This window comes from Thunnus thynnus, chromosome 23, assembly GCF_963924715.1.
Source record: "Thunnus thynnus chromosome 23, fThuThy2.1, whole genome shotgun sequence".
Classification (NCBI taxonomy): domain Eukaryota; kingdom Metazoa; phylum Chordata; class Actinopteri; order Scombriformes; family Scombridae; genus Thunnus; species Thunnus thynnus.
Window position 1 is genome coordinate 11,916,109 of NC_089539.1, and position 20,745 is coordinate 11,936,853.

The window sequence follows — 20,745 nt, forward strand, 5'->3', positions numbered from 1 at the left end:
TTGGGGTTGGGTTGGGTCGTTGGCGTTCCTCCAATCTCTCTCTCTCTCTCTCTCTCTCTCTCTCTCTGTGACAGCAGCTTCTCACCCATGTCATCGCAGGGAGTTAAACAAAAAGACCCCTCACTCATCTTTTACATCATCCAATGAGTTCAAACAGCTCGACCTCGGCTTATTAATGGCTACTCGCATCTCTCACTATATTCACTTTCTCATCTGAGCTAACTACATTTTTAATGGCTTCATGTCTAAATGGGCTGGCGTTCTTTGTCTGTCACATTTGTTTTGCTAATGTGAGATGAATGGAGAGGCTCTCTGGAGATTATGATAATGCATTCACGGTCACGGAGAGAGGCCTGTTTGCAGGAGGTGGGGGTCACTGTGTGTGTGTTTGTATTAGTGGGTAACCATTCATTTGTGCATGTCCCCTGCTGGAGGTAAAAGTAATAAAAATGACTGGAGACATTTCGGTTATTGATGGAAGAGCTTGTGTTCAGCAAGACGTACTCATTTACTGGGTATTCCCTGGAGAGCTAGGAGGTTGTGCACATGTATTCATGTAGCGCTTGTGTGTGACACCTGCCTGATATGATGAATGAATTGAAGTCTGTTAGCTTTGAGGACCGAATATGTCCCTTTGTCTATTTCGTTACCTGCTCTCATGAGAAGAGCTCATTCCCAAAATAATGGATACATCTTTTGAAAATCGTATTATTTCTGTCAACCAAGGACAGTTTTTACATGTTTCACCTTTACACCAACCCATCATTTTAAGTGAGCACTATTTTTTCATCTGGTAAATGTTTCATTGAACTGCTTGGTCATGTCTTTCCATCTTGCCTGATGCTGATCAGGAAAGGAAAAGACACAAATTTGCATTAAAGTAAGCTGTACAAGTATTTCTTTGCCAAATGAGTTGCAATAAAAACTCCAGCATTGCATAATATCAAGGGAAATGGAGCAGTAGTAGCCCAGTCGTTAGGGATGTATCAAATTAGATTTAAATCAAATGTGATTAAAGTTTCAGATGGAAATAAGATTAGGCAATTTTGTGGACTTTGCATCAATATAGTATCATAAGTACACAGAGTTTAAGTCTCATTCATTAGCATGTGTGGTGATGCCTGATATCCTTCATTCTGTTGCAGGTTTGAACCATCTTCTGGAGACAGACTGTACAGTAGCAGGACAAAGCTGAGATTTAATCCTCACAGGTAGGTAAAAAATTGCTCATGTTAGTCCACTTTCTCTTCTTGTTGGTAACCCATTAGGTGATTGTAATCGGCTCTGGGCATGGCTAATGCTCTAATGCTGTATCACTGAATAAGTTGGCCTATTATCTGTCAAGTTCTTACTCACTCATAATGCCACTGTAGCTGGTTTTGCTTTTGACACATTGCTATCAATGGATTTGTTGATCAGTCTCTCACTCCATCACCCCAACCTCCTCCTTTGTAGTTTTTGATCATGTCCGGCCTTTTGTATTTTTCATGTACAATGTCTGTATCTATTCAATATCATCCTAATGGGATTATCACACTATATGCAGAATCTTACACAGTTGCCTGGATCCATATATGCACTAAATGGTCATCGATTACATACTGTGTCTGTAGGGGTGTGACGGTATGGAATTTTTCTTACTGTGATGAAAAAGCAATATATCCTCACAGTTTGGTGGTTTACCACGCGTCTGCTTACTCAGGCACCGCTTTCGGCATCCCCCTATGTGGTCGTTCTCGTGTGGTGATGCAGAGGTCTTGTGGCCTGCTGCCTGGAGCAAGCCGAGGCAACACAGATTCTCCAGTGTATCTCTATCCGGTTGTGTTTGGCATTTTTTAAAAAAACTGCGGTGATGAGGTCAACCCTGCGGTATGCATCACATGACCACGGTATTGTGGTAATGCAGTTATCGTCACAGCCCTGTGTGTCTGTGTAAATTGTCACTGACAGTACTAAAAACATCTTTGGCATTTTGTCAGTTTTTCAAACACCATGGCTGTACTTCAGATAAGAAGGTCAGTTAGCAGGTATGAAAAGCGCTGAATATTGAGGCATGTCTTACAGCTGGCAGTGACTGATGTATAACCTGCAGTCTTGACTGTGCCTACTTGATATTTGCAGCTTGCACACTCACCAGGTGGTAGGTCAGCAAACCAAGGACAGCAGCATGATGCTTTTTACAACTGCCTTATTTAGATGAAGTTTGTTTTGTGGCTTGCTATGAGGATGATAACACAAAATAGGTACAATTCCCCGATGCAGAAAAATAACTCATAAATTGACAGGTCAGGCTTGTGGTTTGAAAGACTATCCTGTCGGTGAAAGAGGTCAGGATTAATCCAATGTACTGCTAAAAGCCATTTGTGGGATACAATGAAATATTAAGACACAAAAATCCTTAAGTCCACCTGAAAACACTGAAAGTAACAATATACCCACATAGAGAAAAATGAGAGCACAATGTCATTGCCTAGCTTGTGTTTGGACAGAGGAGTTTGCTTGAATATGATTGGGTAAATGAGAGCCACATGTCCTGGCATCACCTGCTGCTGAACATGCGAACACACACAAACAGAGAGAGGAGGGAAGTGCTCAGACACCATTTTATGCACCTAAATGAACAATGCAGTGCAGCTTTATTTCATATTTAATGGACATTTATAGAAAAAAACATTAGTTCAGAGACAGAGAATAACAAAAAATATATACAACTGAATATATTTTGGGATACAAAGAATTACACATACACAGGGAGCTTTCCCATCGCTGTAAATGATACAGCTGGAGGTTTGGTACTACTTTAGGACAGCAGCAGCATACATAGCTTGTATCAATGAACACAGATAACAGGACTAGTATACTGCATGGTGCATTTGCCTTGTGGAAAGCCCATAAAACATATTTGTCAGTAGGGAGCTATGGTCCCTAGTAAGTAGAGCAAGTCAGCAGGCTCTGCAGCACAGTATTACATAACACACCACTACAACGTTTCTATCTCCTAGCACTATCATTGTTACCTAAATAGTCCCATGAGAACACTCTACTGTATTGCCTATAACATAATTTTTACAGTGACTCATCATTATAGCAGTTTATTTTCCTGAAAAGATAAGATGGAAAAGTGGTTTTGAATGCGGTTATTGTTGGTGTTTGATTGTGAAGATGGATCTCCTCTCCTGTTGTCTGTGCCCTCCTACAGTTTCTCCATCCCTCTCTGTGAGTAATTCTGATGAACAGATGGATGGAGGAGGGAAAAAAAAGGGGGGGCATGCCAGCTTGTTGCGCCACTATAACACCGTCCATCTCACCTCCTACCCCCTTCCCATCATGCCCCTTTCTCTCCTGTCAACATTGCAGCCTGCTCTCCCTCAGTCTCCCCCCTCACACTATCTCTCCTTCATCATTATGTCCTCATATCTACCCCGCTAGCTCTTACGGTGTTATCAGTCAGTCCATCGATCGGTTTGACCATCTGTCTGATCATCCATTTCTACCATCAACTACTGGCCAGTTTGCCATTCCATTTACTGCATATTATCCCTAGACAACCACTCTTGACTCTCAATGAGCTTTCCTCTACAAGAGGCTCTAAGAAAAGAAACATCATGCTGTGAATCCTGTACACCACTTTTTAAGGGTGCAATGAACATTTTCAGCATCTATGCAGGCCTAAATATCATGTGTCTATCTGTTAGTTGTATTGAGAGAGAAGAGAATGCAAGTTTGACTTTCTTTATGTGTGTTTGTGTACAAAACAAGGTCTTCATCAGATGGATCAGGCCTAGTAAATTGGTAAAGACATGTAGGTCCCTCAGCTATAAAAAGGTATAGCATTCTTGCCCTGAAGGACATACAAACATAAACACACACACTCATGCACATGCACTCACACACAGTCAGTTAAGTCATAGCCCAGAGTCACGTACCAAGGCCACGTGCATCTATCTGCTCATCAATACCCGTTACCTAGCAATAGCACTCAGGAATACCAATGAGACTTGGCCAGTTTACAAGTCCAGTTGGATTTATGTGGTCATGCGCCGTCACTTTGTCACACTGTATTACAACGAGACCGACTATTGATTTTAGCTCCTTTTTTATCCAACATGCATGCTCATTGCATTGCTCTTTTCAAACAGACTTTTTCACACTCAGGTGAACAGCTGGTTTCTGATAAAAATTGTAGTTGATACTTTCTGTAATGGTTTTGCATGGTTTAGCCCAGTTGTCTGTATTTTACAGGTGGTATTCTTTAGGAGGTTGGAAGAGAACAAATCAGGATGGACCTCAACTGTTAGTTCAAGCAGTTTAATGAACACACATGAAGGTGAATACAGCATTTATACACAGCATTTGCAAAGAGTCCACAGCATTTCTCCACACATATATTCTGTTTGTGTCACTGTGGATGCATGATTGTCTATTCATTGGTCCTACGTGTTTGGCAACAGTTCATCAATGGAGCCCAAAAGACCTTTACCTTAGTTTTAACAGTGTCAGCAGATTTTACCCATCAGTGTAGTCTATAGAATACTCCCTAGACAGTCTTTGTACCTTCCAAAACCTGAACAACAATATTACTTTCCTTATATGTATTTTAATATGGATGGTTAATAATGAAAATAAATTCTATCAACAGAAAATGAGGGGAGAGGGAGATGGAGAATGATGCACAAACAAATGTTTGTTTGTTTGTTTAAGGAATGGATTTGGGAAAATAGGGATATAAGCAGATTGGTTAAATGAGCAAATATTTAAAGAGAGAAATACACTGATTGGATAGAGGTTGTGGTAGTAGAAAATGAACAAAATGGGATCAATGGAGAATAAACTCATTGGATAAACCTCAGTTCCTTTCATTAAAAAAAAGACTGAATAGGTGATAAAATAATTAAGCACAATATTCTATTGCCTAAAGATATTTTTCAAGGATATTGTGTGTCCTGTCTGTGTGTGTGCGAGCATTTGTGTGCATTTTTGCATAGAAGGACACATACACATATACACAAAAACACATTTCCTTATGGATTGAGCCGCGTGGCCCTCTGCTCTGGCTCAGCCCACAGCGTTTGACGAGATGACCTTAGACAGGCGAGACACGCACTCACAAACACACACATTTACACACATACACACTTACGTGCAGATGGGCACACACCCAACACCCAGCCAAGCCGCCTGCAGCCAACAAACCGGTCCATACGCCTGGCAAAACGTGTGCAATTGTCCAAATATCACAGCGCTATAATTGGATGCCAGATGAAACGAATTGTAATGGCAGCTATCAGAAATGGCTTTTGATGAGTTACACATGGATGAGCTTTGTTTTTAAGTAATTATGTTCTCACAGCTATTGCGGTTTAATCATGTACTCTCGGTTTATTAAACCACAATATGCAGTATTTGAAGTAGATAAACCACATTGGATCTTTGTTACACATATTTCAACATAATCCTCATTTTGTCAAATGCCGGTATTTTTAATATTTATTTTGTATCATTTTCTCAAAGCAGGTGTTTGTTTTTCTTTTTTACAAGATGAATACAGCAGTTTGTGTTAACAGACCTTTTATCAGGCTGCGGGTGTGACTGTCTGCTCTTCCCATTTTCTCACCTTTTGAGAGAGGATCACTCCAAATGTGCCCGGAGCAAAGCAGTTCATGAAAAGCCAGGACTGCTCATATTCCCTTAATAGAAAAAAGGAAACAGGAAATGACAATAAGACACTCTTTTTTTGTCAGGGTCAACCTATTCATATCATGGATTTGAGGGAGCTGTGAGATGCATGGGAATTCATTGCAGTGGGGTTAAATTTTGGGTTGGTTAAAGGGGGAGGGTGTCTGCAGAACCTTAGTCTGAATGGGGTCTAAGTATCCCTTGTTAAATAAGTATTTTAAAATGAACCTCAAGAGACAAAGACATACACATTCCTTCATAGTTTAAGTCTCCTTTTTGTGTGAGAAAACTAGCGCTCCATGTCATCTGCCGCATAGCGTAGTCACATAAAACAGCAGAAGCAAAGACTAATGCATTCATAGGATTTATCGACACAAGGAGTTAATGGGAGTTCTGCCATAGATCTGTATGGTGTAGGTTTTGATTTATAACTGAGTGTTGGATTTCACCCACTGTACTGTACATATATTATACATGATCGGGCTGTATCGTACTTTAATCATCTTTCCCACAGTAGCTGTTTACATCCTGTGATACACAGTAGTGTGGGCTACACACATACTTGTATAACTGGAGTTATATCCATGTAACTCATAATGCTATTTTGCCACGTCTAATGCTACATGTGTTTATATTCACATTCATTTAAACTGAGGGCAGTCATCGTAAACAGGTCTGCAGTGTGATGCTTTGCTAGATCTTTTTGTGGTCTCAACTGTCCACCTGCAACAGAAAACTTGTAGGAGAAAACACTGCTAACCAATCACAGTTCTTGTGGACTTTCCGTCACAGCCATAGCCACGATGTGTAGTTAGATTTTTGCCTTAACACAGAAGTATAAATCCAGATTAAATTCTCATTTGTTTCGGTTTCTTGAATGCAGTTACTACTTTTTTTGTAGTTGAAAAATATGTGATTAAATTCCATGTTTATGGTGGTTAATATGTCACCAGACTGCATTTCCCCTTGTAAAGATCTGGCTAGCGTGTGCATTTGTTTTGGAAGTGAGTGAAAGAAAGATGCAACTTATTTTTAATACAATTTTTCTTTTTTAAACACAGCTGTTTGCAGGATGCATAGTGATGAGGTAACTATTTGTGGCTATGTAAGATTAACGATTGTAAGATGATGATGGTGAAGCAAAGTAAACGTCTGATTCACTATTTTGTTCTCGCTAATGGAGCTCCCTCTCTTTATACACTCTCTAGCGCGCTCGACCAATGCTTCTCTCTCTCTCTCATGTTCTCAGCTTGCTTGCTCTCTCTCTGTTTCTCTCATCTTTTTTAAAATGAGTTGGGAAGCCAACAAGTCTAACTTTACTTTTAACGTTATCAAACAAAGAGAAATGTCCTCCCCATGGCCTATAACGTCTTTGTACTCCCTCATGCTACAATGCTAACATGTCACGTAAACATATGCTCTTCCGGTCTGCGCGCCATATTTCGTTTCGTCTGATTTTGCAGGGAATCTGACCCAGTGACAGGCATTTAGAATAACTATATAGAAATAGCCCATCTTCTCGCTGATTGTCTCATTTGCTTATGTAGGTCATGTAGAGACATCAGTATTAAATTGAGACTGTTTCAAAATTAATTAAAAACTCCTTGTAGTAACTTTTACTGCTGCTCTGCACTTGAACAAACAGACTCAAACTTACAGGATATGTCTCATAGTGCCCTTGAGCAAGATGTTCAAGCTTTTCATTGTATAGCGCCTTGGACAAGAGAAAACCATCTAGGTTTACTTTTCGGTTTTGAGACCACCTACTACTGTAATTAGCAATTATTCATACTCAATATTTTTTTCTAAATATGCAAATGACACTGGCCCTTGCCTGTAAGCAATTTTTGACAACATATAATTGGCTAGAAATGCATTTTAGAGCTGAAATTTAGTCAAGTGATTCACTGTTTATAAACCAAACAAATAACTGAGGAAAATAATCTGTAGATGAATCAATAATGAAAATAAATGTTAGATGCATTTTAAAATAAATATTGCATGAGTTTCAAAACCAGGATTATGCACAATGCACATGTGCTTTTCCACCATTACTGCACAGCTCATATCAAGTAAAGAACTACACCCAGTCAAGCTGTGGCCACATCTTTTATTGCTGGAGGTGTCACCTTGTGCCCTAGAACACCCCTGCCGTTTCAGCGCTATCCCGGTGGTAAACAACACGGAAGGACAATAGCCCCCGTGGGGGGGTTGGAGAGGTGCGGAGTGGGTGGAGGCATGGACTGGCGCATGCTGACCATCAGCACTTCACAAAGCCTCAGAGAAAAGCAGGCAGTGGGGGATTCTGCGGATGGTGCTAGAATAACTGACCCCAAAAAAGGAAAGCCCTGTGTGTGTGTGTGCATACGAGTGTGCACGAGCAAAAGAGGCTGAGATAGTTTGTTTTGATTAGGTGGCTGTGTGTAATCTGATTTAGGGGCTATTGGAGACAAAGAGGCTGCCAGCTCTGTCTTTTGACTGCAAAGAAGTGGTGTTAGTGTAGGGAAAGCTTCTCTTACAAAAACTTCCAATCTAGCGGACAGCTTCCGATGATGTCAGCAGTCAAATTACAACGCTCTCTAAAAGTAAACGATTGTAATTTATTCCAATCCTGACCATGAAATCTGGGCAGGAGAAGTGAGGAAAAACCTGCAGAAGTGCTCTTGATACTGGCAAGAATATACTGGCCATCTTCCAGGTATGCATGTTTGTAATTTGTGTGTTAAGCATACAGTGTTCTCCTTGGTTAATGGAATCAAATGTACTAACTGATCCATGGAGGATGCTATGTAAACATATCGCTGGAAATAACAAGCCATAAGTCTATACCTCACCTCTGCATTTCTCAGTATTTGTTTAACCGAAAATACACCTTGAACAGTATGAGATAATTTAGCTTCACTTTGGTTTTAGAGTGAATGCTTTATTCCTATCCCTCCTACCTTCCAAGGTAATAAAAGTGCAACATTATTCACTATTGTCTGCAGCATATGCGCTTCAGTAAATAATACTTAACTGTGTAAAAAGATATGAAACGAGCATGAAAAGCACCCCGTATCTCTCATAACGGATTAGTAAGGCAATGCGTCCCCTTGTTTCCTTTATGATCAAAAAGTACAGTCAAGGCATTGCCCCAAAGAAGTAGAGCCGTTTTCTCACCTTACAATGGGCTTTGTTCACGGCTTTATGGGGTTTGTCAAGGAGGGGGAAAAAAAGAGAAAACGAGAACAAGAGACACTGCAGCCACGCCAATAAAGTTATCAAATTGACAGAGACAGAGAGCAGGTTGGAGTTTTCTACTCGGGGTCAGCCCTTTCTTCAGAGGTTTACACAGAACTGGCATGTTAGCTAATGGTGTCTACTCTGGTATCCACTGACAATGCCCCTCATTTTGCATTCCTTCTCTGCAGACACTAGAAATGTCTTTTTTTGTGTTCAGGCCCCAAACCTGGCTCTTTAATCTTTTGTGAAAAAGCTCTGAAAACTGACTGTTGTTTGGTGCTAGGCAGTTAGCATACAAAGTTAGCTGCCAGCTGGTGAACATAGTTTAGCATTTAGCAGCTAAAGAGCCAGACATTTCCCTCGGGAGTTAATGGAGACTTAAAACAAAGCTGAAAGGAGAATGAATATTGGATTTATATTCATCAGGTAGCCAGAAACACGATGCCAAATGAATGTTAATGTTGCTACATATCTGTTAGGTGCAGAAATAGGCAACTGTTTGCCAACAATTTTACCGTTTCATTCTAAAAGTATGTCAATGTTCACAGACTGTTTCTACTGCCCCCAAATGACCCAAAAAATTAGTTCAGTCTCCAAGATTGTAGTATCAAGGGCTTATGCTAGAATAGTGGATATTCCCTGCCAGACTTCAACAAGCACCTACTTCTCACACATGATTGCAGAGGTGGTTTTAAGAATACCGTTAGACAATGAGGTAAAGTTCTCTCCTCAGGCACTGGTTGCACAAAGGCTTTGTTCGGTGTTATAAGCAAAGGTCTGTGTGTGGCCTTGCTGATGTATTTTTTACAGGAAGTTGTCTCAGTCCTCTTGCCCACTGTTGATTCAGAAGCAGGGCTATTGGAGTTTTCAGTTTTACTATCCAGCTTCAGGTTGGTTTTAGCTTATTCTAGGCTCAGTTTTAGAGGTTCAGATTACACAGTGGAAAAGTGTTAAATCTACAAATGTCAGCAGTTACAGTGCCTTCACATTTAGGCTGCAGTTCCTTTTCCTTACCCGCTTCATTTGTGAGAACTCTCATGGCTCAGAGTCCCTATTCTAGTGACCTGATTACTGCAGACACACAGATTGTAAGAAGGCCACTGCAGTTCAGTGTAGTCTAGTCACTATGTCTGTTCAAACAAATGAATATAATGGTAATGTAATTTCCCAGACAAAATATTCTCAAACTACACATTTAATCGTGGCATCTATGCGTTTATGTTCAGATACTGCAGGACACTCAGATCTGTCAGTTTACTGTGATGCAGATGAGAAACCCTGCATGCACTCCAGTCCAGAAGCTGAAAGCGGTCCGACTCGGTCTATTGTCTCAGAAATGTCTCTGTCACTGTGATTTGATGTGACTGAGGATGACTGTGTTTTCATCCCTCCCTCTAATGCTTGTCCTTCCTCCCTTCGCTTCCTCCCTCATCTGTCTAGTCAGGCTGTCACCCCTCAGTGTCTTTCAGTGTGACTGAAGGCTGTGGAGTGACCAACTTAGTAAGTTGCTGCAGGGTTTGCAAACTGAGAGACGGAAACACTGTTGGGGTTTGTGTCAGCAGTGGGCCTCACATCATTTTTTTGTTGTTGACGAGAAATGTCACAGAGAACAATATATTTTAAGAGTGATTCAGAAATCCCTTTCACTATTGTAACTTTACATTATATTGAATTAGGACTGTACTTCCCAAATCTCAAGGTCATGTCTTCAAATTTCTTTTGTCTGAGGTAAAACAAATATTTTCCATTTAGGTATAAAACTGAGAAAAATAGCAGATCCTCACATTTGAGTTGTAACCAGTGCTTCATAATTGACTTAAATGATTAATTGATCAATTGAATAATTTCAGCACTATACTGAAGAGTCTAACCAAAATTATTGAATGGACAAACTGGTGTCTGCAGGGATTGAACACATTATGTAACAAACCACCATCCCATGTTGGTGCTAGGAAAGTAACACAACAGTGTTGCACACTGATTTGCACACTTAAAAGAGTGGGTTGTTTCAGGCCATAATCATACAGGATGTTGTTTTCTTAGTTGCAAATGCAAAGAACAGCTGTGTGCATGAATTAACAAAGCACATAATAAAAGTAATAAAATTGTTAAAAGTGAGGAAGACAAATTTATTATTCTATAAAATTATTTTTATTAAAATCAAAGGCAACTCATATGGAGACAAGTCATTCCTGTGCCAAACTCCACCATCAAATAATTTTAAACAACTGACAAAAGAAAGACAAACTTGTTTAATAAAGAATCCTTTGTAACCACAGGTTTCTTTGTTCACGGGCCACATAGACACCATCACTTATTATAAATTCAGTTATAACTGACACATTGTTTAAATTTAAATCCACAGCCATTTACTTGAATTCGCCCATTAAGTGTCGAGTGCTCAGCTCAGTCCACACACACGGTTGATTTATTCAGAAACTTTGCTGTTGAACGACTGCACCACTGACTTTAATCTTTATAGGTGCTTATATAATGCTGCAGTCTTACTATATGGGATTGTGGAATATTGATTGATTGATTAATGAAAAGTCACACTATTGAACTGAAAATAGTGACAGAAGGCAGGCATTATTTGAAGAATGTGTGAGGATATAAGGGTTCTCAGTGACTCTTTGCGGGTGTACTGTATCTAGGATGGGATAGTGGACAGAAACAGTCAAAATTTCAACCTCCATATCCGTCATTATGATTTGTTAAAATGTCCTTATAAAACACTGAGCACTTACCTGCTCACTCGTGCACTCTGCAGTAGATGAGTGTCAGCTACTGTAAATGCTAAAAACATCAAAAATATAATTTTGAGGTTTATATTAGCATGATCAGTTTGATGTCCAGACTGCACAGACCTTATGGGCTCTTTTCAAGGAGGCACAATGACACAATATGATGATAGATAGAGAGGAGGAGAGGAAATGAAAGAAAGAAACAGACAAGGACAGACTGATCAAGACAGAGTTGCAGAGCTCGAGGGTGACTCTTTGACCTCTGGGCTCTGACCTCTGAGTCAGAGAGGAGAGGGAAAGAAGAGGATGAGAGATGACCTACCCACAAGCCAAACTCATCCCACTCCTCCTCCTTTGAGTCCTCTTTGTCATCATTATCATCATCATCATCATCTGTGGATTTTTGTCTGTGGCCTGTGAGAAAATAGGCAACGGGAAGTGATTTTTGCCCATTTAGCTTTAGGATGAATGCTAGACTGTGTGTAACTGTTGTTCTGCGAGAGCCTCTCTTTGGATAATATTGCTGCCAAAGAAATGTCTTCCACCACACTGCACAGTACAGCCTCGCAGCACAGCCTTAAGGTAAACTAATTCCCTCAGACTTCAGACTACACATAACATATTCAGTATTTGATCGTGCTACAAACAGGTATGAAAGAGTCTTTGTCCTCTTTATTAAAAAAGGTTAAAAGTTCAGTTAAATGGTGCATGATGATCATGCAAACCAAAAGTGGTGATGAATTTCCAACGTGAATGTCTGAGCAGTTTATGCCGCTTAACGCTCAGTGACATTCTAGTTGTTGAAATATGGAGATGTTGACATTTTGCACACGGCGGCTAATTTTGTGTATGTGTGTGTCTGTTTTCTGTTTGGGTCCACACTTGGGGAGTCATCTGTGTTGTCTACTGATTTTTTTTTTTTTTTCATTTTTACCCTGGGGCAGTTAATCCCTCCCTGCCTCTCTGGAGATGTGACCCAGGTCAGATATAAAAACAGACAAGGACGAAAACCAGATGACAAATTAGATTAGAAATATTATAATATTTCCATGCTGCCAAAAATGTTTTTTCACAAGTTAGTTATTTCATACTCATCTGTGTTTAGTAGTCTGTCTTTAAAGTAGAGCCTGACTGATATACAGTATTGGTTGGCTGATATACAAAGGAAATTTAAGAGCAGTAAACTGCAGTAGTAATATTTTACTGTCAGTATTTTTATGTATAAATCAGTTAGATACTATATACTTATGTCAGCCAATACGGTGGAAACGCCAAACATACCGCATGTGTGAGATCATTTCAGAAAAAGGATATGATTGAGGTGATGCAGATATCAACACCAGAGACGATTGGCAAGATTCTTTTTCTTAGTTTATCAATATTAGCCTAAAAAAAATCCAGCATTGATGCAGAACGTCATACAGTATTACACTTTTCTCTCAAGCTATGTGATTTCACTTTCACTTCCCTCCCCGTCCCCTGTCCTGTCTTGAATATCTTCTTCATTTCTGCTCGTTCTTTCTAGTTCCCATCATCCGTCTCCCCTTCTCTTTTTGTCACTCATTACCTTTTAGACAATAGTCCCACTTATAAGCAGCCTTACCAGGTGTCACTGTCTCTCTGTGTGGGAGAAAATGGCCTGAGGTCCAGCAGTGCTTAATATGGCCACTGTCGCGGTGGAGGAGGCCAATTCTGCTGTAGCGGCACGGAGCATTACTGTAATTAATCTAAAGATGGGCTATTACATTTGCATAATATCACATTGCATTTTTCACAATGAGATTAGAAGATTTAGCATGCATGGCCTGCATTCAGTTGTGTTGCTCTCTTTTTCTCTCTCTCTTTTGTCTTTCCTCTCGAACTAGTGAGAATGATATCCAATAGGACGCGTCGGCGTAATTAGCTGTGTCCTGGGGTTGTATTAGCTCCCACACTCTGCCTAGCACAGCTGGATAAAATCTGATACACTACTTTCTGTGTGTGTGTTCATGACCATACTCTCCCTATGTCATCAGACATGCTTTGTCTCCAACAGACAAGAGATGCCCTGAATTGAGCAGCGAGCTTGATAATTTCACCTTCAGCTGCCTCTGAAGACTTCACTCCCCTGTGTATGTGTGTGTGTGCCGTGCCTGTGTATGCACATGTGTCTGTGTGTCTGCAATGATCCATTTACCTGACAGCAGCAAAGTGCTCCACCACGAAATTCATTTCAGCCTGCTGACAGGAGTTACTGTCACCCTTTGGCTACTTTGATTCAGCCAGCTTATACAATGCAAAAATACATCCATCTCAACAAGTCATTTAGTCTGGCACTGAGTATTAAAGTCTAGTCTTTGTCAAAGCATGAAAAATATGCCGGTTGATTTAAGGATTTAGTTGAATAAAATTAAATGTCAATAGTAATGGAGCTGGAACCTTGCAGACATTTTAAGATTGAATATTCCATTATATATTGCAGCCATCTACCTGAATTATACAAGCTCAAATATATAGTATTGAAGACAGAGACATTCATCAAAAACATTACAGTGTCTTGATGCCATTGGTGAAGTGATATAATGCCAGTTTGCTAATAAATTAATGTCGGCTAATGCGACAGGACCACACACCCTGCAAGATAAAGGACATAAAATGAAAAGAGCACACCCACACACCTTCTTGCTCCCCGTGGTGCAGTTTACAAGAGCCCATTAATGCCAACATGGTTCTTTGTGTTTGTGACAGCTGTGCATATCAATCTGTGTCCCCCTGTAACGGACTACGGTATGCACTCATGTAGAATTCAATCCGAATGACACACTGATAACAAGGATGCTTCCTTCTTCCTCTAACATGGTGTGTTTGTGTATGCATGTGCCAGTCTGAGTGCAGCTGAATACGCAGCTGAGTTGTGATTGTTCCAGCCGAGTGCACTCACCTGGCATATGTTTACAGGCAAACACGTGGGATGTGCTTGTAATCAGTGGTTACTTTAGCTATGTGAACTCAGCCGGCACCAAATAACTCCACAAAGACTGCCTGGACATTCTTTCTAGAAGACAAAAACCTTAAAAGAAACAATAAGGACATGGATGTTGACAGCTCCTATGCTTAGAAAACCTAGGATGCAGTGAGCTGCAGGCTAACACTACAGTGTACAGCTACACAGCTGCTGTATTGTTATGTGGTCTTGAACACCGGAGAAGGTAAATAACAGTCTGGACAGACAAGTGCACAGTCCTTAAGTTGTTTAAAATACAAGGTCTGAAATCAACTTTGTTTTGACTTCTCCTCCTGCCAAATTTTTTTGTGTTGGCAGGATGAAGAGCTGTCCAACAGACAAGCCTCTTGTGATCCATGACTTACTGTATACACCCTAGTTTGGATATTTAACTGTGAGAATGTCAGCAAACTTTGTAGAAAAATGCAACAGAGTAAACTTTCCATTGTGGTCCAGATTAAATATTTGTGTCTGTGTACTTATATTGTTCTTTTTTATGGACTAATCTGTTATACATTACTTGTATTTGAGACCTTTGTGTGTATGCTTCTCATTTTATTACTGTGAAATATATTGAGACCCTATTTGGTGAGCATATGGTCTACATAAATCAATGAAATGAAATCAAAACATAGTACCGTATTGACCCAAATATAAGACTCACTCAGACTTATTTTATTTTTACTCCCAAAAATTTTTATTGCACACACACACACACACACACACACACACACACACACACACATACACACAAATACACAGATAGAGAGAGTGCTCAGCCCCACCCGCGGTGAAACAGAGGAGAGGAGAGAGACTATGGTGCGACCATAAATGACAACAAAACGCAGCAGAGACTATGTTTATTTGTGTTATTCACCAAATTTATGTGCACTTGTTTCATTTCAGCTCAGTGTGAGACTCTATTGCATTTTGTTGTCATTTATGGTTGCGCTGAGTTTCTCTCCTCTCCTCTGTTTCACCGCGGGCGGGGCTGCCGCTTCACGCACGCATGGAGCTCCACGGAGCAGAGGAGAGACAGTGAAGTACAATCGTTACGTTACTGTTACTCAGTTGTTGGTTAACATGGTCAGCTATTGAGCCACTTTGTTGAAAACGATCACTGTGTCTTTCATCTTTCAGCCCCCCTGGCACTGTAGGCAAGTTTTGAGGGATGGTGGCTTGCTTCAGTCTGGAGGGGAACACTCGTTTTGCAGATTTTTTGCACCATCTGTTGTTGTGATTGTATATTGCCATTTAAAAGTCTACACCCCGAATGTAAGACTTTTTTCAGACGTATTTCCAGGGGGAAAAACCCCTGTCTTATATTAGGACCAATGCGGTATAGTGAGCCTTTTCTTTTTCTTCTTTTTCTACCTCTCTGTAGTGTGGATCCAGACTTCTTCGCCCAAACATGGACGGGAATAGGGAATGGGTGCCGGGCATCACAGCTGTGCTATTGATACTCTTCAGTCACGTGACTTCAGCGCTGGAAGTGCCTCTTGATCGTAAGAATTATCCTTATCAATAATGTGGAATTTCACAGTAAATTAATTTTAAACCAATTATTCCAATTATTGCATCAACACTTCATGCTTTATGTAAAACTGATGGAAATTCTATTCAACACTTTCATATTGTGGGGTGCAATGAAGATTACAGTTTCATTATATAGAAAAGCAGCAGTTTACTGGGAAGATGTGGTTTTCTTGTGTTTCAGCTTTGCATGTTTCAGCATGGGATTGAGTTTGCGGTTTTCAGTTATGAAATGCAATAAACCTCCGAGGAACCCGTTTTACCTGTATATCACACATCAGGTGTGAAGTTATAATGTCTTCAACTACTTTTTTTGCATTGATTGCACCTGCCTGACAAATCCAAAACCATTGATGTGTTTTCTAAAAAGTGGTTAAGCTCATCCATGCCAAACTTTGGGCAGGCTCAATAAAATGCTTTAAAGTACTTGACAAGTGCAACTATTTCACCTGAACCTGTGGTTTACTCCCTGCAAAAACTAACACCTTTCCTCAATATTCTGTTACTGTGGTTCGACATGTCATGGTGGACAAAAAGCTAAAGTACTGGAAGGATGTAAGTTTGCTGCTGTGACTTCTAGTGTGCAGTTTTTGCTCTTAAGACTTGTTTTAACATGTTTTTGTGTGGATTTGAGCAATGTTAGATGTGCATGCAGTTATCTCATAACAGTGTTAGCACACAGAGTGACTTGCTTGTTTTGGAGTGGTGCTTGTGTCAGTTCGTCGAATGGTAAGTTGTCTGTCATTAGATCAGGGCTCTGTTTGCAGTGAGTGTTTCAGCTCCAGATGGTTTTACACTTGATTGCCAAGTTTGACTGAATGTGAATCCTTGTTGCATGCATATCCTTGCTTGAATATCTGTAAGCTCCAGTATGTATATCTGTAGCTGTGTTTACATTGCACCATGTGTGTGTATGAACTATGCTTCTATTCATATTTTTCCAGTGCCCCAACCCCCCACTATAACACTACAGTCCCCGAAGGATTACATCTTTGATCCGCGGGAGAACATCGTCATCAACTGTGAGGCCAAGGGGAAGCCTCATCCCAGGTGAGAAATATCACCCTGAGCGCGTGTTTGTTGTCTAAGCTTATTAATTAGAACATATGCAACGAAAGGCCAAAAGTGTGTGTTTCACCCCTGTTAAATACTATTCCAACATATTTCACTGGTGTAATTAAGGAATAAAAGTTGCTGAAGTGTGCTGAAAATATGCTAAAGATAAACAGCATTTGACAACTTGCTGAGAGTTTCAGTCGTCAAGAAGAACAAACTGACCTCCTGTCAGTTTTATCGTCCTTACTGTGAAATTATAGATCTGTTCCTAAGGACAACCTAACCTGGAGCAGTGTGGAAATATGAATCGCCATAGTGACTGTTGTCATGGGGACCAACAGGCTGAGAAAAACACCTGGCAGAGTGAATTAGCCACAGTTTAGATTTGCCAAATGAGTTAGAATAAGCCAAAACTCCCTCCTGCTATGAAATCAGTGATTTAAATCAGTCTGCATGACTCTTAATGATATACTGTCATTTCCTTTCTTTTGTAAGTTTCCTCATGGCTTCTAGCCTAGAAAACACAGTGAAAATGGTTGATTTTCTTGATCTTAGCTTTTCATGGACAAGAAATGGGACCCACTTTGACGTCGAGAAAGACTCCAAAGTTCTGATGAAGCCCGGTTCAGGAACTCTGGTCATTGACATCAGTGGGGAAAAGGCCGAGGCTTATGAGGGAACATACCAGTGTACAGCTCACAATGAGCATGGCACAGCTGTATCCAACAACATTGTCATTAGACAGTCCAGTAAGGCTTTTTTATTATACCTCATCTACATTATATCCAATAGTTTTTGTAAAAATGAAATTATCTCTAATGTTTTGAGCTGCAGCTACAGTATAATACGTTTTTCACACTTCAAACGTACTCGAGTAGCTGAGTACATGTGTAAAGTTCATTTTGTAATGGAACTCTTCAAACAAAACAAAAAACTGCTGATTCCTAGTTTCTACATTCCAACTGGCGTACTTCAAACTTGCACAATACTAAATTCTGGGAAGCCTTCAATACCTTTGTTTGATGTTTGTGACTCTCAGGGTCCCCCTTGTGGTCGAAAGAGAGAAATGAGGCCATCACGGTGCAGATGGGGGTCTCCCTGGTGCTGCAGTGCCGACCCCCCGCTGGGCTGCCCCCACCCGTCATTTTTTGGATGGACAACAGTGAGTCATTTGAACATGTAGATATCTGCAAGAAAAAGGCTTATGTTCCATCCGACAGGACAACACAAGACAAACATTGTTCCTTCCTTTTGCGCATTATAGTGCACATGATGGAACTATATCGGGTATTTTCGCATAGAACTAATGGAAAATGGGCTTGATTGTTGACTCTTGGAAGGGTTAAGTTGACTTTTCTTGTAAAGTTAATCCAAATGGCTCTACTAACTTGCTTGAATTTGCTTTTACTCCAACTCTTTGGGTTTCCATTTCTCTCCATATCATTCAGATTTCCAGAGGCTGCCGCTGGATCAACGAGTATCCCAGGCACTGAACGGAGACTTGTACTTCTCCAATGTTCTCCCAGAAGACACCCGGAGTGACTACATCTGCTACGCCCGCTTCCCCCATACACAGACCATCCAGCAGAAACAGCCCATCTCAGTCACCGTGCTGGAGAGTAAGTCTAGACACTGAAACAATTGCTTAGATTGATTTTTGGACTTCAGATTATATAACACAGTTAAGTATTTTCTCATGATTAATGCTTAACTGATGTTTTCCATTTTACAGTCTCTTATTTCACAGATGGGATCTTATTTTATAGTTAAATGTATGAGATGCTTGTGTAAAACTGTCTTAGCCTTTAATTAATTAATTAATTTTTGTTGCTGTTTTCTACCTTTCCTTAGCTTCTGAGCTTCTAGCAATATTTTACAATGGCCATAACTCAGTGTCACAGTGGTGTTACAACATTATTTATTTTTTAAATTAAGTTTTTGCAGCAACACATTTTTCTGTTCTCACAATATATATCCAAAAGCTAACGCATTGTTTAATACACTGGGAGAAAAAGCCATTGTAAATGATAGAATTGCCTGTTTTCTTTCCTAGTTTTGCATGCTTTATGATTTTCTGTTATATTACAGTGGATACAATGAATGAGACTCTGGCTGCTTTATACAATATCACTGATTTCTATAGTGGTGAGTGCTGCTGGTTTATTCCCATTCAGTTCCCTCAGTGTAAACCCAGACCTGTTTTTACTCCCTGGCCTAACCATACCTGGCATACACACTCACCTGTAACTCAGCCTCAATCCCCTACCCATAATATAAAAACTCGACTGGTTTCCTCCCTTTTTTAATTGGGGTTAGGTTTTTGTGGGGCATTCAAAATAAGGGTTAAGTATAGAGGGTCATATAACTAAATTGGCTCGACTATAATGCGTTATACAATATGTATTACATGTACTGTATGTATTAAGGTTAGCCTTAGATCAAACATAGCATTAAATATCAGCCAACTGCATCGTCCCTGAAATCATAAATCCACATACAGTATAATTTACTCACATATTCATCATCTGCTCCATCAAGCACATCCATAATGATTCTCCAAGATGGCCAGATATTAAGCATGCCTCATGGCTTTATTCTAACATGCTGGCATTGGTCTTCATCCACCTTCTGACGTTGTGGATGATCATTTGACATCTATTTTCTGTTGCTTCTGGCAGATGAATGATAAGGAGAAGTTGATCGTTCCATGAGTAACTTCTGAGAGGGGATGTGTGTATTGTATGTGCAGCTGGGGGGGGCGAGGGGGGGGTGTCTCTGTGAAGAATTGCTGCATTGTCATAGCAACAAACTGATAGCTATTACTCCTCTCAGGGAGATTTCACCTGCTCCCTATTTTCTTTCACATACTGCTCATACCGTACAGTATGTGATGGGTCTTTCTATTACATTGTGTTTGGTCACCACTCACTCATCTTCCTTCCCTCCTGCTCACTTTTAAAAATCACTATTCATGACTCTTTACTTGATAATCTATATTTGAGTCTGTCCTTAATGAGAATATGAATGGTCCTCTGAGCTCATGGCTTTACTTCCTAAACTCCTCCTGGGTAACACTGTGGCAATAGGAGCCTTCAAGTTTTGATTTAGTCTTGTGTCCTCATGTGTTCAGACAGCCCAGTGGGGGAGCGCCGTCCTGGTTTCATGACGCCTCTGGGCGTAACCAGCACCAAGATGGTTCTGAGAGGGGAGACTCTGGAGCTGGAATGCATCGCTGAGGGCTTGTAAGTAGGCATCTGCTGGAGCTTGTATCATAATTTATTTCATTTTCAGGGTTTGTGTTTAGTTTTTTTTGTATATTAGTTTAATGTTACAGTTACAGAATGAGAAAAAAGTAATCAACTATATGGGTAATCAAACTTGTGGCAGTGGTCTGATTATTACAGTTGCTGATTTAAATAGAATCAAAGCTCTCTTTCTCCTAAATACAGCATGCCGTTATGCCCCATGACTGCTAGATTAGCTTATTATATTCATAGAAGTGTTTATATTATACAACAATGTGCTTAATAA

The 20,745-nt window shown here is 40.2% G+C and overlaps 1 protein-coding gene across 5 annotated transcripts in view; it reads left to right on the forward strand.

The window, feature by feature from the left end:
- The window catches only part of nrcama (neuronal cell adhesion molecule a), a 64,964-nt gene that overhangs the window by 24,990 nt on the left and 19,229 nt on the right, over nucleotides 1–20,745 (forward strand). For 3 of the 5 annotated variants that reach the window (XM_067581586.1, XM_067581583.1, XM_067581585.1), the window contains exons 2-9: nucleotides 1,146–1,211; nucleotides 16,010–16,130; nucleotides 16,696–16,713; nucleotides 17,103–17,208; nucleotides 17,770–17,963; nucleotides 18,254–18,376; nucleotides 18,663–18,833; nucleotides 20,345–20,456. In XM_067581586.1, the coding sequence (XP_067437687.1) occupies nucleotides 16,037–16,130; nucleotides 16,696–16,713; nucleotides 17,103–17,208; nucleotides 17,770–17,963; nucleotides 18,254–18,376; nucleotides 18,663–18,833; nucleotides 20,345–20,456 (818 nt within the window). In that variant the 5' untranslated portion in view covers nucleotides 1,146–1,211; nucleotides 16,010–16,036. The remainder of the gene's footprint in view (nucleotides 1–1,145; nucleotides 1,212–16,009; nucleotides 16,131–16,695; nucleotides 16,714–17,102; nucleotides 17,209–17,769; nucleotides 17,964–18,253; nucleotides 18,377–18,662; nucleotides 18,834–20,344; nucleotides 20,457–20,745) is intronic. The other 2 variants (XM_067581584.1, XM_067581587.1) reach the window with 1 other exon arrangement.